At 42.4% G+C, this 25,264-nt stretch overlaps 1 protein-coding gene across 1 annotated transcript in view; it reads left to right on the forward strand.

The window, feature by feature from the left end:
- Nucleotides 1-24,692, forward strand: part of PTPN14 (protein tyrosine phosphatase non-receptor type 14) — a 231,772-nt gene extending 207,080 nt beyond the window's left edge. Inside the window, 4 exon segments of the mRNA XM_030196037.1 lie at nucleotides 13,286-13,433; nucleotides 14,134-14,368; nucleotides 20,876-21,039; nucleotides 22,670-24,692. Of these exon segments, the coding sequence (XP_030051897.1) occupies nucleotides 13,286-13,433; nucleotides 14,134-14,368; nucleotides 20,876-21,039; nucleotides 22,670-22,798 (676 nt within the window). The 3' untranslated portion in view covers nucleotides 22,799-24,692.
- Nucleotides 24,693-25,264: the final 572 nt, after the last annotated feature.

Consider the following 25,264-nt stretch of genomic DNA (forward strand, 5'->3'; position numbering starts at 1 on the left):
GGAAGAAATGTCCTTGTCTAAAAAGGATATCCTTACTTAGACCTGTTTCAGGCATGTCCAGGGTACAAAAGGTGTCCTGAATGAGCAACTGTCCACTGGAGGGATTAAGGCATGACACCTCCTTAATCCCCCAGCGGCTGCTGTCCTCCTTCCTCTCCCCTTAAAGTGAAAAATGAAAGTAGATGTAAACTGTCATCCAGTTTTCAAACTTACCCTTCATCTCAAAATTACAAATGGGTTGTCTTCAAGCAACTTTTAGCTTATATGTGCCAAAATAATGTGTTGCATCTTCAGCAGTCAGGTTTTCACCCTGGTCACAGCTGTGAGACCATACCTGTTGCCCTCCTCAGTGATCTCCACTCTACCCTGGACAACAGCGATATTGCAGTTCTAGTTTCCCTTGACCTTACTGCTGCTTTCAAGCTAAACCTCTTGCTCTCTTGGATGTTGGACCTAGGAATTTCTAGCTCAGTTCTCCCTGGTTCACAACATTTCTTGGTTGCCGTACAGTGTTTCTCACTCTTCTTTGCTTTCCAGAAAATGGCCAACTTCTTGCAGAGTTCCTCAGGGCTCCATACTGACTCCTTTGCTCTTTAACATTTTCCTAAGTCCTTTGACCGCTATCAAACAAGACTCATTTATTATGCAGATGATATCCTGCTTTTGCATCTTGTCAATCTGCTCTCCCCTGATCTGTCTAAACTTATTACTTCATTATTTTAGCATCCTGGCTCAAGAAGAAGCAGGTCATTCTTAATCCATCCAAAACCATCGCCTTTTGGATTACTGGCACTTAGCCCTATGCTTCATATGATGCCATTATTACTCTTCAAATCCTACAGGGCTTCAACTCTGAACTGCTGACTAAGACCACTTAAGTCTAACATACTGAAACAACTGTTGCTAGCATCATTGTTCCAAAAGACAATTAGAAATAGAAAATGTTCAGCTCTCTATTCCCCTTTCTTGGAGTCAAAATATGGAACTCTCTACCTATTCCCATCAGAACAGAAAACAGCTACCTCAACTTCAGGAAGAGGCTAAAAACCTTTCTCTTCCCAAAGACTGCTTCGTGACAGACCATCATGACTTTTACCTCCTAGTATCACCCATTATCATTTTCTTAATGTTTTTAGTCTCATGCATTAATCCAATGGTCTCTAATGCTTTTCAAACCTAACACTAACATTATTTGCTTTTGTCTCACCTAGAATGTAAACCACACTGAACCCTGGAAAGGGGATATTAGCGGTATACAAGAATTGATTTGAACTGAATTGTCACACATTTCAAATGCCTTACTGTTATTCTTGACCAAGAACTATCATTCAACCAGCATGTCTCATCCCTCACTAAGGCATGCTTTCTCTCTCTCTCTCTCTCTGACAGTTTAGAATTGCTTGCTCTTTTCTTGATATATCTTCTTAAAAGACAGATCTTTATGCTTTTTTGATGTCATGCTTGGACTATTGTAATATAATTTACTCTGGCCTCCCACAACTTCTGCCTTCAATCTATTCAGAACACCGCTGCTTGTGTTCTTTCACATGCAAGGAGATTTGACCAATCACTCTTTTGCTCTTTCAGCGTCATTGGTTACCCACTGCTTCCCAAATCCATTTTAAATTCTCACTCTAATTATATTATAGATCATCGGGCTGTACTGGACAATTTAGCAACTCAAATAATAGTTCTCCCTAAAACAGGGAAAGACCCACTGATTCTAGAATCATACGACCCCATCTCATTGTTATGTATATAAATCAAACTGTTGGCCAAAATTCTGGCCAATCGCTTGGTTCAAGTGCTCCCCTCCATTGTATTAGACTCTCAGGTGGGGTTTGTTAGGGACCGCCATGCGGTTAAGAACGTTAGGAAAATCTTGTCTTTGTTGGAACAGATGGGGTGGGAGGGGTGTAGGTTGTCCTTACTGATTAATTTTGACATGGAGAAGACCTTTGACTATGTTTGATAGGACTTTGTTTCAAGCCTTACTTCATTATGGAATAGGGAGTTGTTTTAGTTTGGCTATCCAGGCTCTATATGCCATACTGAAAGCCAGAGTGTGGGTTAGTGGCTGGCTTTCAGAGATTTGTTTCTATTTTCAGAGGCACTAGACAGGGTTGTCTCTTTATCCCCTCTTTTGTTCTGACTCAACCCATTTTTGAGGGAAGTGCAAGGGAATCCTGGGATTCGTGGGGTACAGATAGGCAGTCAGGTCAATACTTACATGTATTAAGTGATACACATCACTTGGGTATTTGGACACATTTTCCTTCGTCCTTAACTGAACGTATAGTTTATATCAGAAGATTGTTTTCCCTAAATAGCTATGGGGCTCATTTTCAAAGCACTTAGACTTACAAAGTTCCATAAGTTACTGTGTAACTTTGTAAAGCTAATGCTTTGAAAATACCCCTCTATATGTCTTGCAGATTCTCCAGATCCGTATATTAAAGATAGATGAGGAAGCTGAATAGGTTAGTTGAGCCCTTTTGCTCGGGTGGGAAGAAACCCAAATTGAGTTTACCTTTCCTTTATAGTAATTGGAAAATTGGGGTCTAGATCTACCAGACTTGAGGAAATGCAGCTAAGCTTGTCTGGTCTGCAATATTACACTCCATTAAGAATTGGAAAAATAACTATTTTCTCCTTGACATCTTAATTATTTCTACATCTCCCACATAAATTGCTGCCTAGGGTTTTGAAACAAAGTTGTTTACTAAAACCTTTAAACATAGTAAATGTTGGTAGATAGAGACCTGTATGGCCCATCCAGTCTTCCCAACAAGGTAGCCAATTGAATATGTCACTCTGCACAGGTTCTACTTCTTCATGCTTAAACACTGGTATACTTAATCTAATAATCTAATCTAATACTTAATACTTAATCTAATCTAATGTGTGTGATTAGTGCTTTTGTGGTGTTTTGTATTGTTTCACTATGTGCCTGCTAATGAAAGGAGATTGTGTTGCTGTTACTGAGATGACACCAGGATCCGAATACTTTTTTTTTTTTTTTCTTCATATGGTGAGATATAAAAAAAAACATGTTTGGCTCTGCATCCACTGTTGGGGGAATGTGGGGGGTACAAAGCATATGTTTATGGAACTGGAAATGTGGGGTTTGTATTGAGTTTGTCTTCTGTTTATCATAACAAGAATGTACCTCACTGTAAATCCAGGGTGTGCTGGGCAGGATCTCCGACTTTCAGATAGCCAACAGATGGCAATCTCATAGTCTCCTCTCTTTTTGCAAGCAGAATAAAATAGGAACTCACCTAGAACCCACTCCAGGTACACGTTCATTGGTGCCCTTCAGTGCTTTTCTATCAGGCCAGTGGTAGCCAAACAGTTGGGACTATTTCTCCTCACTTGTACATGGGGCCGCCTATCAAACATATAAATGGCAAGTGACTGGCTCACCTGCAAATGCGCAGTAGAGACTTCCCTCTCTGTCCCGCCCTTGCGTCAAGACGTGATGACATCAGAGGGCAGAACAGAGAGGGAAACGGAGTCGGACTGTCGGATGCTGCCGCTTGGAAACAAATATCGCGTGCACCAACCTCCACCTCCCCCCCCATCCCCGCCGCCGCTCCCCCCCCCCCCTCCGTGCCGGGCCCCCTGCACTGACCTGACAGTGCCTCTCATCTCCGTGTGAAAGTGCTGCAGGCAGCAGCAGATCGCTCTACTGCTGCCTGCAGCGCTTTCACACGGAGGTGAGAGGCACTGTCAGGTCAGTGCAGGGGGCCCGGCACGGAGGGGGGAGGCAGCAGCAGCGAGGAGGGTTCCTGGAAATCTTGCCCGTTTTAACGGGCTTAACGGCTAGTTTATTTATAAAAGAAGTTCATTTTGCTGCCTTAAACTAGGCACCCAGTTACAAAATTACCCTGACAGTGCTTTTGGTATCACCAATGGTGTCAGACTCATTGCACAAACAAGGCTTTATGTAAATTCTAATTGTCTTTTAAGCACAGCTGCTGCATAGGAGAATGGGGCAATTATAAGGTAGCTGTTTAAGAATTAAACTATTTCTGAGCAATGCTTTTAATTGATACACAGCAAACATTGCACCTTGCCACATGCACTCATTAAACACTGTGTAGGATACAGTGGGTATCATTTTCTGCTAAATATTTAAGTCCGGTGATGGATCGTGGATCAGGTGGTAAACATCTGTAACTTCTCACTTATGGGGTGCCAGAATTACACTTACTACCTTTCCGTGTAGGTCTTGCTGGGTGGCAGGTGTTCTTGTCATGTTACTCGGGGTTTTTAGATTGAAAGCTGGCAGGGCCTGCATTTTTTCCAGGCACACTGTGGATCTTTCTTCTCCTTTCCATCATAAAGAGTGCACACTTGGTGGTACAGTTACAGTGAGCTGAGAATTTCCCCTGACATACTCCAGATTTCATCTTGTCATGAATTGTATATGCAGCAGTGGCTGCCTAGCCAGGAATACTCTAGCACTTGCCACACTCACAGGCAGCACATTGGTTTTTGCTCTTGTGTTCCCATTCTCCACAGGAAGGCATAGTGGATTCTTGTCTACTTTGTGAATTGTTGCAGAATGCAGGCTTTCTCTCTGTGTAAGTAGTGGAGGAGGGATATATTTTTCTGATTGGGCTGCCCTTCCTACATGCCCATGAAAAGATGAACTGATGGGTGCGTTGGCTGTGATCACACGGGAGAGTTCAACCTAGCATCCACCTTGCATCTTCTCATCCCAAGAACTGTCTGTAACATGTCAGTGTATTTCACCAGAGAGCTGGCTTTGTCTCAGACACAAACATACATGTCTATTATTTATTGCAGAGCCTTACCTACCCTGCTGAAGCTTTTAAAATGTATTTTATGAAAGAATTATTTTTACATTGGAGTAGTTTGTACCACTGTATTGCACTATGTATGCATATAGGGATGTAAGAATGGTGTTTTCTCTGATTCCTGGTTGCCTGGATGTGGTGTCCCTCAGGGGTCACCACTGTTCCCTTTGTTATTTAATGTTTATATGAGGCCACTTGGTGCTTGGGTATCTTTTTTTGGAATTCAAATACTATCTTACACTGATGATATTTTTTTTTTACCGTGTCCTGCATTAGACACTTTTGAACACACATTAGCAATGCTAATTGAAAATATTTCTATGATTGATTCATAAGCTACTGCAAATTTTTAAAATAGACGAAAGACTAGTATTGTTTGGTTTGGGAACTATGACTCTTTGTCCCAATAATGTTTACAGTTAGTTACAGGTGAAATTTTGCAGATCACTAATAAGTCTAAAGTTCTAGGTGTAATTTTGGACTCTAGACTATCTTTTGATGACTATATTACAGTTCTTGTAAAGAAATTTAATTTCTGATTGTGCCAACTTTGAGCAATTCGGTCCAGTCTTAATATGGAAAGTTTCCGAAGTATAGCTCAGACTGTCCTTTTACTGTATCTTGATTATTGCAACTCTTTATATGGGGGATTTACATTGAAGTCATTGTGAAGATTACATCTTCTTCAGTGTACAGCTGACAGACTGATTCTTAGAGTTAATAGGTTTGAGAGAGTGATTCCTTTATTTAAATAGGTTCACTCATGTATTAAATTCAAAATAGCTTGTATGTTTTTTAAAACTTTAATGAGACAAAATTCAGTTTTTTTTGTCTAAATATTTGAGTTTATTGTCTGTTGGATGAGCTTTTCTTTCCAGACATTTAAATTCTTTGTTGTTCCCAAATTTCCGAGGAGTTAGGCTTAAGAGTTATCTGAGTAATTCTTTTCAATTCTTAGCTGTAAAAATCTGGAATATTGTTCCTTTTCAGATTAGATCCATTTTGTCTTATTTTTTTGGATTATAAAACAGTTGCAGACTTTCTTGTTTTTAGATGTAGACTCGGGTTAATCTTGGTTGTATTATTTTAGTATGTTATTATGCAGTTCCATCTGATTGAGATGCTTCTTTTCTTGTAATCCTCAATGAATTCTGTGGAGATAGAGCGGAATAAAAGTTGTGCATAGAATAGAATAGAATTTTAGTCTAACTGACTTTCTATTTGATCATTGGTTTGTTACTTCAATTTAGCAGGATATGTACAATGAATAATCATGAGATTTGCATCACAGGCAAATCTTTCTCGTATATATTCAGTGCAGATATCCTGAAAACTCAGCTGGCAGGTTGTGTGCCCTGTGAAATCAATTGTAAACCTCTGGATGAGGACAATGGAAAGGAAAAGAAGACCCACAAAGGGGAGTATGTGAAAGGACCAGGGATGGTGGGTACTAGCAGGTTGAGAGCATCCTGGGTTGGAGAACTGGAAGAAACCAGGGAAAGAAGGTAGGAGAAAGAGGATGAGGAATGGAAGAGAGGAGAAAAGAGGAAGGATGGTGAAAGGAAGAAAAGGAGAAAGAAGCAAAGCGGGAAAATGGGGTAGAGTGAAAGAAAAGAGAGAACATATTTTAAAAGGTAGGGTATGTAAAAGAAACAGTTATATACCAAGTGGTGTTTTCTCTTTATACTGCTAAGAAAGCAATTTCTTATCCTGTACTGTTACCATCAGTGAAAGATACAAAGTTAACAAAAATTTTAAGTGTGACATCTCATGATTTATTTTTACAGTATCATTCTCAAGGGTGGGAGGCGATCGTGACTGCTCAATGTAACTTTGTTTTATCTCTTTATTATTTCCAGTATTTGAAAATTACACCTCACCGAAAAGCTTGTGGTGTGTTCCAATGAAATAAAACAAATACAGCAACCCATTTCCCTCTCACCACCATAGTAACCAAATCTCACAATCCCCACAGGGGATTGGGAGGACAGACCTGGGGTCCGTGCTCTGGAGATTTTAAGTGCCTGGCAGCACTTCTGTTGAAGTCCAGTAGAATGTCCTGTCTCAGGACAGTACACATTTAATAAATGTCTTTAGTAAATTTAGGGTGGCGTTCCTTGCAGTACCCTCCCTGCTGAATATTTATGGTCTTCAAAAGAGGTGTCAAAAGGTTGGTATTTGGACTAGTCATCGGTTAGAAATAATATCTGGAGTACAGTAGCATGCCATTCTGAGATCTTCCATTCCTGGGGTTCCTGACTCCCACCGCTAAGCCTTGAGGCCTGCTACGGGCTGACATTCCTCTGCTGATTCATGCTGACAGGTTGTTATGATTAGCAGGAAAAGAAAGGAGACTGTTCTAGTGGGTAGTGTTTTTTTTTATCAACACATGGATCCTACCATGTTTGTGCTTCCATGAAGGAGCCCTGATTTCCAGGCTGGGGCCCCTGCTCTGTAGGGTGGCTGGGCTGGGGTGGGAGGAGACAGCACTAGTGTTTAAAATAGCTGTGAGGTCCTGGTTGGCTTTTCATGCCTAAGACTCAGTCAGAGAATAGGAATCTTATCAAGCATCACGTCTGTGCTCAATGGGCAGAGTGAGGAAGAGGTTGGAGGCAGTGCACAGTGACTGCCTTATGTATGGGGCATCACCAAGAAATTATCATAGATGCAGAGGATACATTTCAGAAAGGGCCACGTGAAGCAGGGTTTAATACTGGGAGAATTCTTGTTTTGTGTCTTTTTTTTTTCCCAAATCTGGTGGTTTGGCTGAGATTCCCAACAGCTTGCATCTAGTTGACTATTTATTTATTTATTTAGAACATTTATATCCCACATATTCCCAACATAGCAGGCTCTATGTGGCTAACAATTTATAAAGAATGAACATCAAACAAATGCAAGGGCGGAACAAAGAAGAAGGCACATCTGGTGGTGGTGGTGGGGGTGGGGGGGGACAACAGGGGAAGCCAAGGAGGGACGGCAGGAAGTTAAGGAACAGCTAAGTAGGTTTTATCACATAGATGAGTCTTGAGGAGTTTCTTAAACAGGACTATAATTACTTAGGGGCACTTTTAGTAAGCTGTGCTAAGAAATGGGCTTAGCGCATCCTTATATGGGACTTTCCCATGTACTAAAGCCCATTTTTGGCACGGAAGTCAAAAAGGACTTTTTCTATTTGTTAACTATATGGCTGTGCACTACTGCAGGAGCACGTCTACGGACTCCTGCATTATGGACCACTAACCAATTAGCATGGCAGTGATGTCAGCGAGCTGGTTAATGCAGCCATGTCCATTCTCCACTCCAACACACCCTCTCCCAATACCGTGTTCTTAATGGGTGCAGATAGCAAGACTAATGCAGATTACTTTGGCATATCCTGGGTTAGGTCATTTTTGATGTGTTAGGCAGACATTAGTTTCTAACACAGCTTAATAAAAGGTCCCTTACCCCCAAATTCTATATATGATGCTTTAAGTTGTGACCTGTAATTTGGCCGTTTAATTAACAAGTCAATCAGTGCCTATAATTGGTACTTAACAACCAATTAGTGACACTAATTGGCTTTAATTAGAATTTACACACACAACTTTCTAGGCGTGTTCTACAGTGTGGTGCACGTAAATTCTAATGCATACAGTTGAAAAGGGGCAAGGCTATGGGCGTGGAATGGAGGGTGTGGTAGGTGTTTCAAAAAACTATGCGCACTATTATAGAAAACACCTGATCTGCACCTGACATAGGCACAGCTATTTAGGCCTGGTTCTAGGTGACCTATGGAACTTTGGAAGGCTAAGTGCTTTGAAAATATGCCTGCTAAATGGGTGCACCTAAATTTTAGTCGTACGACCGACGTGTAGGTATATTCTATAAACTACGCCTAGCTTTAGGCATAATTTATAGAATCACGCTAACCTCGTGGGGTTTTTTTTGTGCCGATTTTTAAGGCGCCATTTATAGAATTTGGTCCTTAGTAAACAAAGGATTATTATTAGAACAAAGAGAGATGAGGTTGCTGCATTGAACGTGTTTTTATTAAGGTAAAAGGAACTGACTTTGAGTTTGAGTTCATACATCAATGTCAATACTGGGTCTACTGTGTGTCAACTCATTCTAGTTGTGAGGTAGATGTACATAATTCTTGCACTTGCTTATAGCCCCATTCTGTTCTAGAGTTTGTGATCTTTAAGATTGTGTATTGTTTATGTTGAATTTTTTTTAATGAATGTTTTATTGTACCTCACCTAGATGTTTGGATTAGTGGGTTAAATATGTAATAAATAAAATAAATACCTAAATTAGAAATATGGATTTTTTCCATAAACTGCAGTCTTATTCAAGTCTTTATGAGAGTGTCTGTATCTATAGGTATCCCCCCCCCCTCATTCTATAAGGTATAAGTTGCATGTGTAATGTTATAAAATAAGAGCCCTTACATAGAACATGATGGCAGATAAAGGCCAAATGGCCCATCCAGTTTGCCTGTCCACTATGTGTAAATTTTATTACAGACCCTAGTCCTGACGCAGCATGGCAAAACATGGCCCATGTTGGCGGGGGTCTGAATTGAATTGTGTGAACAACAATAAATTTCCAAAAGAAATTTCAATAAAAAGTTCAATCTGGATTACCCATCTGTATTGAAATTTTCCATAAGAGAAGTACAGTGCAAGGTTGATTTTTATATTTATTGACTTACCTCCACTGCTTGTTGAAATAATTTTCATTGGACAGTTTAGTGTTTGATTTATTCTTCTCCCAATGCACATTAGTGAACTTTCCATGTAATTTCCTCCTAAAGTTTTGAAGCCACCTAAACCCCAATAGATCCCAGTGGGGGAGTAAGAGGAAAGGGGCTTGGACTTCTCCAAGTATCCACAAATTCTATTTTTTTTTTCCTTAAGGAATGGAAAAACTAGCTTGAACATGTGACCTTCAGGCTTTTGAAGCAGCTACTTTTCATGTAGAGCTAGTCTCTCACTTCTGTCTTTTTAAATTATGCTTCAGAGGTACCAATAATGATGTAGCAATAATCACACAAGTGCTAGGCATTAGTCTGTATTGTACACACCAAAGTCACTTAGTACTTAACTGCGAAAGGACAGTACATGTGGACGGAGCATGGGAGGGCCATGAATGTGTCGTCAAGCGATGCACGATAACAGACACAGCGAGGAAATGGAGATTCTTTATGAAACCAGTGATCTGTATTCCTACCAACAGACACAATGTAGTGCTGATGAGCCGACACGGCTGTGTTTCGGCTGAAAGGTTGCCTGCGTCAGGGGTCTGATGACATGGACAGCTGGCAATTTCATACTGAGTTCAGATATAAGCAATGCAGCAATTAGTAACCTTTCAATGCTGAGATCACAGTGAAAGAACCCACTCTAGTAACAAGCTTAACAGGACTGCAAAAGCGCTGTGGTCCTCTGCTTTATGCTTGTCAAGCGATGCGCACAATACTATCAGTTGCGTGCATTGCATGGCACATTTAGGTTTGCCAACTTAACACCTGTCATAAGTGGGCATGCTGAAATTTCGGCATTCCAAAGCAGTTTTGCACTAGTTTTCTGTAATAGCACTCTGAAGCGATTATAGAATTGGCACTAAGCATGCCCCATTGTGGCACTTACATATGGGCAGGGGCGTAGCCAGACTTTGGCGGGAGGGGGTCCAAAGCCCGAGGTGAGGGGGCATATTTTAGCCCCCCCCCAGCACCGCCTACCCCCCCCCCCCATTGCCGACCGCCGCCACCACCACCAACTTTGACCCCCCCCCCCCCCCGCCGACAACCCTCTCGACCCCCCTCCCGCCGCCAACCCTCCCCCGCCGACACCGTCGCCTACCTTTGCTGGCAGGGGACCCCAACCCCCGGCCAGCAAAGGTAGGCGACGGCGGGTTGGCAGCAGGAGAGGGGGTCGAGAGGGTCGTCAGCAGGGGGGTCCAGGGCCCCTGTGGCCCCATGTAGCTACGCCACTGCATATGGGCACCAAATTATAGAATTGCCCCCTTTTTGGCTTTATGCAATGAAATGGGAGAGGGGAGGAAGAAGGAAGGGGCCTTATGGGGATCATTACCTCTTCCCTCCTGTTCTGCCATTTGCTTACAGTGTGGAGAACTTGTCAATGCCAGGCAGACTTTTACAGTCTGTGCCCTGAAAATGGCAAGGACAAATCAAGATCTAGCATGCATATGTAATACTTTATACTTTGTGTTTGTCTTGTTAGATGTCTGTCCTCCTTACTTGTTGAAAAGGATGTCACCAGTTATAGTAACTTGAGTGACATCATTTATTAATTCCATTTTGAATAGTGGAAGTTATCCTTCCGATCTGGCGTGTGTTATATTGTCACCTATTCCTAAATCAGTGGGGCCAAATTTGTCCAGAGTTGAAAACTACAGGCCAGTAGTGAGTATTCAGTGGTTTGCAAAACTAATTGAATTTATAGTGAATATGCAGCTTAGTGACTGTATTAAAACATTCGATCTTCTCCATGTTTCACAACGTGGTTTCAGATCGTTACATAGCACGGAAACTGTGCAACTAGAGATGATGACAGAAATTAAGCTTGCCTTAAGTAGGGGAAAGCAGATGATTCTTTTACAGTTCAATATCTCAGCCGCTTTTGATGCGGTGGATCACAATCAATAATTAATTAGACTAAGTCAGATTGAAGAGAGTGGGATTGTGTTGAAGTGGTTCAGAGAATTGTTGAAGAGAAGAACTTATAGGAATGAGGAAGGATTCTAATGTGTCATCTGAGTGGAATGCGAGTTTTGGTGTCCTGCGGGGGTCTCCACTGTCACCCTCTTCATTTAACATCTATCTCAGAATGATGGGTAATGCGTTGTCCACTTTGGGAGTTTCGGTATATTCATACGCTGATGACATAATTTTTATTATGTGAGACTAGGGATAAAATTGAAGATACTATGTCTCAGTTGAAAAGGATTGTTATTCAAACTGACAGTTGGGCTAGAATGAATTTTCTAAAATTGAATAGGTTAAAAACTAAAGTTGTGTGGTTTGGAGCATATGATTTGTTGTCAGAAAAGCGTTTTAAATTAGAAACAGGAGAGAGATACTAATAATAGAGAATCTTTCCAAGATTTGGGGAGTTAAATTCTGCCTTAACTTTTGAACTACATGTAAAGAGGCCTTGTCCAAAAGATTCTTTTTTTGCTTAAGGCAGCTTAGAGCGATTCGCTCTAAGCTTCATTCCAATAGCTTTAGAGTAGTGGAGCAAGATTTCCCTTTACTAAATCCATGTTGACTTTGTCTCATTAATCCATGCTTTTGAGTATGCTCTGTAATTTTGTTCTTTATAATAGTCTCTACCATTTTGCCCAGCACCAACGTCAGACTCACTGGTCTATAATTTCCCGGATCTCCTCTGGAACCATTTAAAAAAATTGGCGCTACATTGGCCACCCTCCAATCTTCTGGTACCACGTTCAATATAAAGGTATAAAAGTAAGCACTAGGAAATCATAGAAACCGCTGTTATGCTGTATAACCATAGGCATTCCCAGGAAGTAGAGAATGGAGGAGTGGGGATAGGATTGGCACTTATACACGTTTTTTATGAAATATGTACATATGCTGATTTTACAGGTTTAACTCTGTGTGGCGGCTATCTGCAACAAAAAAATTGTAGTCATAACTTTATCCTGACCAAGATGATCAAAGTATTAAGTACTGTATATTTGTATTCACAGTGTGAGAAACAATACCCAACCATTGCTGAATAGTGACACCTAGTGGCCAGAGTCAGACTACATGGCTTCCAGATTCTAGCTGGAGTCATGGATTGTGCTGGAAGACTATTGCAGTGATGGACTAGGCTAGATGAAGGCTGAGGGGGAGGAGAGAAAGGGAATTTAAAAAGAAAGGGAAACTCATGTCTGTTTTATCATTCCCAGTTTAAGTAGCTCCCTTATCCCTTATTTGTCCTATTTGTCTTTCTTGATTCGATTGTAAGCTCTGTCGAGCAGGGACATGTTTAGTGTACAGCACTGCGTACGTCTAGTAATGCTGTAGAAATTATGATTAGTAGTAGGGTGGCTGCAGGTAAAGACTCGGGATGCCGTAGTCTAAGTAGAGGCTGGTTCCAAGACAGCTGGAAGTTCAAAGGAAGAGGAGAACACTCTATCATGGGTTTTGATTTTGCTTTGAGCATAATGCAGTCTGCAGAACTCCAGTTTTGAGTGAAGCTTTGTAGTTCTACCAAGAATTAGGATTTCTTAATATGATGTAAAATACACCAGTAGATTGCCAAGAAGAGAGCAGTTTCCAGCTCGGCATCCAGGGATGTAGAACTTGCTTTCTGGACCTTATTATCGTTTCTACGTAGAATCTTAGAGTGACAGACTGGATGAAAACAGTTCTCCCTTTAAAAAAACATGTGTATTTATGTAAAGCAGGACCCCGTGAACTCTCGCCTCGATACTAACAGAAATCTTTTTAATCCTCAGGTGACTGTAGGTGGGGAAGAATGGCATTATGTAGCCACACAAGGACCTTTGCCACATACCTGCCATGACTTTTGGCAGATGGTGTGGGAACAGGGGGTGAACGTGATTGCCATGGTGACAGCTGAAGAGGTATGTGAAATGGGAGAAAATAATTCATTTGTATTGTGAGTAGGGTTAGAGCTGCCACGATCAAGGCTTCCATTACGGAGAGATGTTTTCATTTGTGACTGTTTTAAATTCTGTTACTATTTCCCTTGGATGTTTTCCTGTATCTTTTTATTCCAGTAATCAGTTGGCTATAAACTGAAATAATAATAAAAAAGCCCCAACGACCCACAAGCATCAGTTGGTTTTTGAGCCTGCGTTTGCCAAAGAAAGCAACTGTATTTGCAATGGAGTCTGACAACTGTGCACTGTTTTTGGTTGAATTAGCTTATGGCAGCAGCCCAACCAGGGCCAGCTCCGCATACATGTCATTCTTATCAGCTGCAACAGCCCCAGAAACTGCTGTCCTTTTGGGATACCTTTATTGAAAATTCTTTTATTCCCTTGTCAAAAAAAGAAGTGCATTATTGCCACCATGGTATAAAACTGTGCACAGTTGGCCAGTGTTCTAACCAGATACTGCCGCTCTGCATGTTTTTCAGAACAAAAATGGCAGCTGTGCTCCAAAAAGTTACAATAGATTTCAAACCCATAGAAGCCAATGAAGATGAAGGATTTCCCGTTTAGATAGTCCAGTGTCTTTGTAGTAAAAGTTACAAATAAAGTAGTTCTCTTTGAGAATCTTTATGGCATCAGAATAACTTGGACGTGTTTTTCCATTCAGGAGGGGGGAAGAGTGAAGAGCCACCGGTACTGGCCAAAACTGGGCTCCAAACACAGCTCAACTACATACGGGAAGTTTAAGGTGACCACCAAGTTCCGTACGGATTCCGCTCACTATGCCACCACGGGTTTAAAAGTCAAGCACCTGCTGTCTGGGCAGGAGAGGACTGTCTGGCATCTGCAGTACACAGACTGGCCAGACCATGGCTGCCCAGAAGACGTTCAAGGCTTTCTGTGTAAGATTTTCATAACTGTTTCCTATGAATGATAACAGTGTAATACATTCTTGGTGCATTCAGCCTATAAGGTTGGACCTCTTATTCCCCCCCCCCCCCCACTCCCCTAGAAAATGACACTGTTAAGCAGAGTACAGGTATCTCACAGCAGAATGGTCCGGAAAGCCAAGAGCAAATATTGTAATTCTGTAATGGCAGCCAATGATGTAGCTCACTTCTGGCTAAGGTATGGGGGATAGTCTCAGAGGGGTTACCTAAAAGAAATAACAAAGCAATCCCCCTCTTTCTATAACTTGGTGCCTATTAGGCGCCAACCCCCTAATGGGCGCCAATATGGTGACTAAACTTGCGTGCACAAATCAGTTAACTGATTAATAAGCTAATCAGCGCCAGCAACCAATTATCGGCGTTAATTGCCCATTAGGCTTTACACGCACATCATATTCTATAATGATATGTGCAGAAATTCTATAAGATATATAAATTCAAGGGGGCAGGGGGTGTTCCAGGGAGAATTTACGCGCATTAAATTAGACGCCATTTATGCGCTTAGCTGATATTGTGTAAAAGGCTTGGATTTTTTATAGAATAGCGCTCAGCGCTTAACTTTTTTGGCACCAATTTCTTAACATCATTTACAGAATCTAGTCCCAAGTGTGCACATAAGAGTCGATATTCAAAGCAATTTAACTGGCCAGAAACAGGTTAAATCGCCTGTTCAGGGCTACCGGTAATTTTCAGCACCACTTTACTGGTTAGTCTGCTGAAAATAACTGGGCTAGCCTCAAATTGAAAGCCAGCTATTTTGGGGGGCATTCAGTGGACGGAGTCAGCACTTGGCTGATTAGGTGCCAGTATTCAGCAGGGTAACCGCATAAATAGGACCGCATAAAAGTCAGTCCTATCTGTATGCGGTAACCCATACTGGTTAATTGCTGAATATCACAGTTAACCGGCTATGTGTTAGCCAGCTCCAGAAACTCATAATTTCAGTGCCAGTGCCCAGACATGACCCTGCATTCAATTTATGTTTTTAACATTAGTAGTGGTCAGCAAAACACCCATCACTGCCGGCTGAATATCGAGCCCATCAGAGGTGCCAATAAGTGCTATTCATTAAGAGCGCACCAAAGCCAGAAAAATCCGTGTGGTAAAAACATACGCCTAGGCGTATTCTCTAAAGTATGCCAAAATTTTATAGAATTGGCTTAAATTTCTGCGTGGTATATAGAATATGCTGAACACCTCTCCATGTGACTGGATTTGGTCATGTTCATTTAGGCTGTGTTTTACTTGGTGTAAATCCCGACACCGAAGTTAGGCGCAGAGCGGATGTGTTCTATAATAATGCACATAGATTGTAGGAACACCCATGCCCCCTTTTCAACTATTCAACTTAAAATTTAGGCGCACCAGCGATTTAACCTTCCAGGAGCCATTCCTGGCCAGTTAAATCACTTTGAATATCAACCCCAAAGTGTCTAAAAGCTGTCCACCCTTTCCCTGAGCAAAAGTATGTACAGGGATCAACAGTGTGCATAGTTTAATCCTGTGAAGTTAGGTTAGAAAAGTATACGTTTGCAAAACTATAGGGCCATTGTAAAAATAATATACTAGTTACTTGTTTAATGAAAATATTGAGTTAGGTTACTGTGAAAAGTAATATGTTGCTTATAGCTACTTTATAATTGTTGGATATAAACAGTTGTTTCAACATTGCATAAGATTAATTCTAGCAACTGTGTTGTTGAAAGAAACTTTACACGTTGTTAACTTCAAAATCAGATAATTTTTACCGAATTCAACTCTAATATACTTGAAATACTGCATAATTCGAAAATGGTCACGGTGGTATACATAACATGTTAAAATTAAGAAAAGAACTCAGCGTACCTACTAATGATTTAACCTAACAGTTTCCTATTACAACAAAGGAGCTTCACTGTCTTCTTTGCTTCGAAAGGAAGTTATTTGTATTTTTCTTCTTAATTTCATCGCCTTCAACCTAAGAAATGCTAAACTGTAGCAACTTATCTGCAGACAGAATCAAATCTTATTGGTCAAGTTGAAGTGCACAAACCAGAGCTGAGGCATGTTTAAAGTTTATACAAACTTTAGTCAGCTTTGTTTTCAGTATGACCAAAGTTGGCCGTAAAAAGCCCAAGTAACATTTAGCTTTGCCTTGTAGGATCCAGAGGAACTGCCAGCAAACTCTGACACGGCAGTACTCACACATTATTTCATACTGTTTGAATCCAGTCACTCCAGAGTTGTGCACAATTCATTCGGCAGGCTATCCAAGTTCATGTTTTGCAACAATGGAATTAATTTTCTCAACAACATAGAAGAAACAATTCCACCACGTTGCATTTGGAGTGATCAGCTAAATATTGCATTTTCCTTATTCAATATCAACTGCCTGAGCACTTCGACTTGTCTTGTTCCATAATGCTGCACACTTTGCCATTGAGCTTTGAAAAAAAAAATCTTCTTGTACACTGTCAGGTTTATTTTCGAAAGAGAAGGGCGCCCATCTTTCGACACAAATTGGGAGATGGGCGTCCTTCTCCCAGGGTCGCTCAAATCGGCATAATCGAAAGCCGATTTTGGGCATCCTCAACTGCTTTCCGTCGCGGGGACGACCAAAGTTACCGGGGCGTGTTGGAAGTGTAGCGAAGGCGGGACTGGGGCGTGCCTAACACATGGGCGTCCTCGACCGATAATGGAAAAATGAAGGGAGTCCCTGACGAGCACTTGGGCAACTTTACTTGGTCCATTTTTTGTTACGACTAAGCCTCAAAAAGTTGCCGGAACTGACCAGATGACCACCGGAGGGAATCGGGGATGATCTCCCCTTACTCCCCCAGTGGTCACCAACCCCCTCCCACCCTAAAAAAAAAAACTTTTTAAATATTTTTTGCCAGCCTCTATGCTAGCCTCAGATGTCACACCCAGCTCCATCACAGCAGTATGCAGGTCCCTGGAGCAGTTTTAGTGGGTGCAGTGCACTTCAGGCATGCGGACCCAGGCCCATCCCCCCCTACCTGTTACACTTGTGGTGGTAAATGTGAGCCCTTCAAAACCCACTGTACCCACATGTAGGAGCCCCCCTTCACCCCTTAGGGCTATGGTAGTGGTGTACAGTTGTGGGGAGTGGGTTTTGGGGGGGGGGGGGCTCAGCACACAAGGTAAGGGAGCTATGCACCTGGGAGAAATTTCTGAAGTCCACTGCAGTGCCCCCTAGGGTGCCCAGTTGGTGTCTTGGCACGTGAGGGGGACCAGTGCACTACAAATGCTGGCTCCTCCCATGACCAAAGGGCTTGGATTTGGTCGTTTCTGAGATGGGCGTCCTCGGTGTCCGTTATCGCCAAAAATTGGGGACAACCATCTCTAAGGTTGACCTAAATGTTGAGATTTGGGCGTCCCCGACCGTATTATCGAAACGAAAGATGGACACCCATCTTGTTTCGATAATACGGGTTTTCCCGCCCCTTTGCCGGGACGTCCTGCGAGGACGTCCTCAGGAAAACTTGGGCGCCCCCCTTTCGATTATGCCCCTCCACATCATTTCAAGCATCTTCTGAGTCATGTTCCTCTTTGTGTCATGATTAAAAGCAATAATTGATCGAACAAGATTATGTTTTTTCCTGGCATTGATGCCACTTCATCACTCTCAGGTTTGTGGCTTACCAGACACAACTTGCACCTAACATAAATCAGAGGCGTAGCCAGACCTTGCGGTGGGAGAGGGCCAGAGCCCAAGGTGGGGGGCACATTTTAGTCTGCCACCCTGCCGCCTCACCACCCCCCCCCCCCCACCGTCTCGCCGCACCCCACAGCACCAAATACCTTTGCTGACGGGGGTCCCGAACTCACGCCAGCTGATGCCTTCCTCAGCGTCGGTCTCCTCACCTCCCCCCACCGCCTCGCTGCTTCCCTCCACCGCACCCCACAGCACCACATACCTTTGCTGGCTGGGGTCCCCAACCCCCGCCACCCAAAGCCTTTTTCAGTGCCGGTCTCCGTCGCGCCGCGTTCGCTGCCCTTCTCTTTCTTTCTCCTGACGTCCTGTGAACGCTCCTTTAAGTGAAACTGAGCATGCTCAGTTTCACTTAAAGGAAAGTGCAGGACGTCAGGAGGAAGAAAGCACAGGGCAGCAAACGCTGTGCACTGGAGACCAGTGCTGACAAAGACTTCAGCTGGTAGGAGTTGGGGATCTCCACCTACAAAGGTGTGGGGTGCAGCGGGGGGAGCAACGAGGCGGTGGGGGGAGGCAAGGAGACCATTGCTGAAGAAGACTTTGGCTGGCGGTGGTTGGGGACCCCCGCCAGCAAAACCTGGGGCTTGGATGAAATCTGGGGGGGGGGGGGGGGCCCAGGCCCAGGCCCAGGCCCAGGCCCAGGCCCTTGTGGCCCCACCTAGCTTCGCCGCTGACATAAATATTTTCATTTTTGCTTACTAAATCAAAACAATTGACATAAACAGAGTGCTTAATTGTTGAGGACCCAGTCATCTTTGTTATCACCTTGTGCTGCACACTTGAACAATTTCAATCAAAAGGAAGTTTGCTTTAAACCAGAAGCAGCCCAATAATGGTCTAATGATGTAAAGAAAATCAGTGTCACTATAAAGTAACTATACAAAGTAACTAGACATTGTATTACTCATTACTGAAAACTAATATATTACAGTTATTACATTTGCACGAAAGTAATCTTTACAGGTACTCATTAGTTTTAAAAGTATATTACCGGTAAAATAATACTATCCAACACTGTATAGGGCCCATGGCCCTGTTTACTTAGGCACGCTAGTGTTTTTAGCACGTGCTAAATTTTAGCATGCACTAATGCTAGAAACACCCATATATTCCTATGGGTGTTTCTAGCATTAGTGTGCGCTAAAAAACACTAGCGCGCCTACCTCACGGCTTATTAAATAGGCCTCTAGTTATTAAACTGTGTTAAGGTTTTGTACTAAATGGGAATTATCAAAATCAAGCCACATTAAGTGTAAATCCTCTGTAGGAATATTTGAGGCAATCCTGGTATTTAATTTAATTTAATTTATTTATTTAAAAATATTTATATTCCGCATAGTCCACAGTTCCTAGCGGATTACAAAAATCATATACATAATTAAAATCACCAAATACATCAGAAAAAATTCTACAATAAAACAAATACATCAATATAATTAAAAACACAGCAATTGAGAACCAGTTCCAGCCTTTATACACTCTTATACAGATGCCACCTCAGGTACTTGTAATACGTTACAAGCATGGCTGTCCTATCCATTGTCACTAATAGGCCGCATAGCTTTGTATAACATGCTAATCATTCCACGCTGGCTTTATACTTTTCAGGTATTACCTCTATATCTTGCTACCCACCGCCTTCTCCCAGGCCTGCTGCCACCCTCAGCAGGGAGACAGAATAAAATGTTTTCAACTATTCTATTTCTTAATCTATTCTTATCTTACGTTCTTTCTTTCTTTCTTTGATCCCAGCATGAGTGGCCTGCAAGCCTCCCCAACCCACTCAATCACCAGGAAACAGACTCTCTCTGCCCCACCAGCAAACAGATTCTTCAGCAGTATCCCCCGCTGGCAAACAAGCTGTTACCCAGAGCCTTCCCACCAACAAACCAACCCTTCAAATCCCCCTCCCCCCCACACACACTAAGAAACTGATCCTTCACCTAGAGCCCCCTCCCTCCACATGTGGGCATGATCCTGACACATCTGACATATAGCAGCCTCTCCCAGGCTCACCTCCCTCCCTCAAACCAAGGCCTTCAAAATGGCCCTTGGGCTGCAAATCCCCCCCAACCCAGTCCCTGGTGCCTAGTGTGGTGGGAGCAATGCTCATGATCTCCCACCTAGTGTGCTCCAGGTCTTCAAAATGGCCACAAGACCTCTAGGGGAGGGGGAGGGGCAGAATGGTGACATTGCTGGGACCTTGAACGTGGAGACTTACAGTGCTTAGACATGCTGCAGAGCAGGTATAAATTCCATGGTCTAGGTTTGTTAGTGCAGACATGGATTTCCTATGTGAAACAGAGAATACAGGTCTTTATTGTTGTTCCACCTAGACCACTGCCTGTCCGCACCTCCCCATGCTCCCTTGCCATAGATATACTTGCTTCCCCACGTCAGAATGGTCCCTGTTCTGAAAAGGCATTTAAATGTCTGGGCTTCTCCAGATATTTAAATGCTGCCATGTAGACATGGGGATACTTCTAAATTATTGGCCATAATGTCCTTGGAGACTGGAAATTTTCAGAAAACCACACATAATTGCAGTGAAAATAATGTGCTGAATTGAATTGCCTCAACAATTTGGGTAACCTAAAGCACCCAGCTAGTGGCTGGATCCAGGACAGTGTGAAGACTTTGCAGGAACTGCCAAATTATTTATCATTGGGGAAAGTATAAGGGTGGTTTTGACAGTTTTTCAGCTTTCCTGTGAAATCACATTCATGCTTTCGCATTTTGCATCGTAGCCTACTTGGAGGAGATCCAGTCAGTGCGACGGCATACCAACAGCATGCTGGACAGTAGCAAGAGCTGCAACCCGCCAATCATAGTCCACTGCAGTGCTGGTGTAGGAAGGACGGGCGTTGTCATACTGACAGAGCTGATGATTGGCTGTTTGGAACACAACGAAGTAAGTGACTGTCAAAAAAAGAACTGCATGAATTTTTTTTACAAAATAAGTGAATACTTTATTTAATATGACCAATCAATCAATAAATAAACGGTGTATTACGGCTCGGAAATACATTGTCTCACATACCATAGAAATGAGAAGGCAACTCGTAAATCCACCACTGCACATCAATTCAGTTTTTACGTTAACTCCTGAAATGATGATATCTTAAGAAATGATTGTTTTTATGTTAACGGTATTCAGGACAAACTGATGCAAGTGTGAATCGGTTTCCAGCAGAGTCAATATCCTCAAATCACAAATACCACCACCACAGTGTAAAGCAAAAATTCAGTCCTCCCAGCAAAAATCCGATCCTTAAAAAAAGACAACCAGGTCTACATGTAATGATTTTATACAGCTGTGCAGATAAAATGGCCCGACTGAGAATTTCCATCCTCAACTGCGGCTAAAAATGCACATGGTCAGTTGGGTTCATCTATTTATTTATTTATTGTATTTGTACCCCACATTATCCCACCTTTTTGCAGGCTCAATGTGGCTTACAGAGTATGGAAATGAGAATGAGTATGGAAATTATGCCCATGCTTAGCTAAGTCATCCGTAAAGACTGATTCCTGGCCAGTTAAATAATTTTGAATATCGGGGGGGGGGGGGGGGGGGGGGGGGTTGTAATTATATTGAGATTGTTAGTCAACCTACAAAAGTATAGGCTGATTTACACCTTTCTTTCCAGTTGCTGTCTGTAGAATTCCATGCTCAACATTGCTCAGAATTCCATCTATCCTGACTCATAGCTCTTGTGGCCTTTTTTTTTCTGTTCTTAAGCTATCTCTTTCCTTTTCCATGCCCTATTTTCGTCTTTATACTTTTTTAGGTAAAAGATGTGCTGTTAGCTTGGCTGTGCTCTCTGATCCCTATCATTCTGTTTACTGTTAACACTGGAGGCTTTTGGTATCATTGGCCTCAGACCAAGAGACTTGGACCATAACTCCCTTTTGAGGCTTGGTCTACACATGACTGATCAGTTTCAGTGGGGCCCTCTCCTGTGGTTGCAGACCTAGATTTTTTAAATGATTTATTCTTGGGTCCCCTCTTCAGCCGTTTGTGTTGGGCCTAAATGGTGATGTGATGAAGGTCTGTGTGGCACAGATTACTGTTAATAATATGCATGTATCAGAACTTTGTATCTCCAGGGCCAAACAGGAATACATTTTATGCCGCATAGAATAAACATTCTGGGAGAAATATCTCCAGATACGACACAGGAAATATACAAACTTATGGCCAGACATTACTTGCAATTCACACAGATGAGAGATCCTTGTATATCAGCTCTACTTTGTGTGTGATACTTGGAAGTCACTAATGCATGATACCAGTCACTGAGTACTCATGCTTTACCTAAAGCAATTAAGATCAGGGGTGAGCAACCATGGTCTTTGAGGGCCACAACCTAGTTGGGTTTTCAATGGAAACAGTACATGCAAATCAATCTCATGTGTATTCATTGTGGAAATTTTGAAAACCTGACTGGATTGTGGCCCTTGAGGACCGTGATTGCCCATCCCTGTGTTAGATGATATTGAATTAAGTGTCCTAATGGTTGGTTTCCTTCTGTTTACAGGTAGTGAATGTTCCCATGATGCTGCAACACCTCAGGGACCAGAGGATGTTTATGATCCAGACGATCGCCCAGTACACGTTTGTTTATCAAGTGCTTATCCAGTTCCTTCAAAGCTCCAGACTCATTTAATTTTCCCTGAGGTCATAAGCCACATGCTGTGAAGCCCATTTGGAGACCCTGGCCATGGAGATGCTCGTCCTCCACATCTCGCCACGCTGGCTCGTGCGGAAATCACGACCCTCTTGTGCTGGGGTTGGCTTCCAGCCTCCAAGGCTGCCTTATTCTTTGCCAGACAGTCCCTGGAACTATTTTATATGAGTTAATTTATTATTTTTTTTTATTGGGGAACTCTTTTCAGTAACTTATAGTATTCCTGGAGTGAAGCCTTTGCCGACATTGGGAGCCACATTAGATGGACCTGGTTATCTTGCAGGGTGTCTGAGGGCTGTGGCAATCGCCAGCTGCGGGGATTTCTTGTCTGATGTCCATCTATTTTTGTACGTACATTGCAACTGTTGAAATGGATGTGTCTTCAGTCTGTGGATTTTTGAGTAGTGCTACTTTTGGAAGAGATCTCTGCTTCAACGGTTAAAGTGAGACACACTGAAATAGGAGCCCAATCTGAGCAGCTAGTTCTGCAGGGCCAAATCCATAAATGTAAAAAAAAAAAGATTGACACTGTTGATCTAGTAACTTGAGATTATTACTCTGATTAAATGGGAACATGAGCTCTTTTTTTTCCCCTTAAATTAAATTGCTGGCTACTTGCCCACTTTGTCCAGTTTTAAAATTCTGTTCTCAGTTCTAAAATAATGAAAGCTATTTTACCAACTCTTCCCTCCCTCCCCCTTAGCCCCAAAAGGTGCAAACTGTTGCATGCCAGTGATGGTGCTGTTGGTGTGACTCTGTACACAAACAATCTTATATGGATCTGTCAAGAGAGCCAGAGTCCTAAATGTTTTCTCCCATTTTGTTTCTCTGCTTGGATTTACAGCAGTTGTGCCAAGAAAGCTGATTCGAAGTGTGGTTTACAGAGATCTCTTGGCTGTCATGTGTCTCCGAGGAGAAAGTGCATCACAGCTATAGTATTCTGATGTGTTCCCCCTGTCACTGTATGTCTGATACCACATTCCCCGGACTTTGCTTTTCTTACCTATATGCAGCCTTGACCTCACTGATTTATTCTGTGCCCCCAAGGAGCTTCTCTGTAGTGTCCAATTATTTGTGGGCAATCCTTGACAGTGGCCTTCATCCAGATACTTGTCTATAGGTGGTGGAGGAGGGGAGCATTATCGGATCATGAATCCAGAGTGGAGTAATTCAGTCATTAGAATTTCAGGGAGTGTGATGAGTTGCAGGGGGGGTTTAGAGCAGGTATGGCCATGAGATTTGGTGTGTCTGCTGTCGGATCCCATCTTTTGTGAATCTGTCTGTGTTCCAGGAAATAATTCTATGGAGCTCTTTACATGTTGGCTCTGACTTGGTGCAATGGTGCTGTGGCAGTATGGAATGGTGAACTAACTTCTAGTATGGAATTCTTGGTTGATCTTTGCTCTTAGCAACTCTAGAAATGTCATTCTGGAGTTTTTTTTAATTGATCTGCAGAGCGCATTGAGCAGGATATTGGAAAAAACAGGACTAGGCTAGCCAAGGGGTTAGGATGTCAAAATTGAGATTATTTGCAAGTGCCAATGAATGGCTAGTTAAGGAGCCCTTTTTCTGAAGAGCTTTAAGGTCTTAATGTGCGGTTAGCTCACGCTAGCAGGCTACCACAGAAAATGTTTTGCAGTATTTTGCCTGTTTGCATGCACTAATGTTACCCATTTTTCAAAGATATTTTTTGGAGGGGGCATGTCATGATCAGAGAGTGGATGTTCCTGCGTTATCCAACTAGTGCATTATGATTAGTGTATGCTAACTGGCGCCTTAGACCACTCGGCCATTCTGACACTGAATAACACAGGGGCGATATGATTGAGGTCTACAAAATCCTGAGTGGTGTAGAATGAGTAGAGAAAATCATTTTTTTACTCGTTCCAAAAGTACAAAGACTGGGGGACACTCAAGGAAGTTACATGGAAATACTTTTAAAACAAATAGGAGGAAAATTTTTTTCACTTAACGAATAGTTAAGCTCTGGAACTCTTTGCCGGAGGAAGTGGTAACAGCGGTTAGTGTATCTGGGTTTAAAAAAGGTTTGGACAAATTCCTGGAGGAAAACTCCATAGTCTGCAATTGAGACAGACATGGGAAGCAACTGCTTGCCCTGTGATTTGTAGTATGGAGTGTTGCCACAATTTGGATTTCTGCCAGGTACTTGTGACCTGGCTTGGCCACTGTTTGGAAAACAGGATACTGGGCTAGATGGACCATTGGTCTGATCCAGTATGGCTACTCTTATGTTCAGGATACCTAGTGCCTCTGAAATAGGAGCCAATGGGTGCTGCTGCATTAACTCTATGCAGTTGCTGCATACTAATGACATTATCATGCAACCTGGAATAAAATATTTTAGAACACACCCCCCCCCACACACACACAAACCATAAACACTGCATTAAATTTTGGCTTAACATACAGGAAAGTCCTATTCGT

This window comes from Microcaecilia unicolor, chromosome 3 (genome assembly GCF_901765095.1).
Source record: "Microcaecilia unicolor chromosome 3, aMicUni1.1, whole genome shotgun sequence".
Lineage (NCBI taxonomy): Eukaryota > Metazoa > Chordata > Amphibia > Gymnophiona > Siphonopidae > Microcaecilia > Microcaecilia unicolor.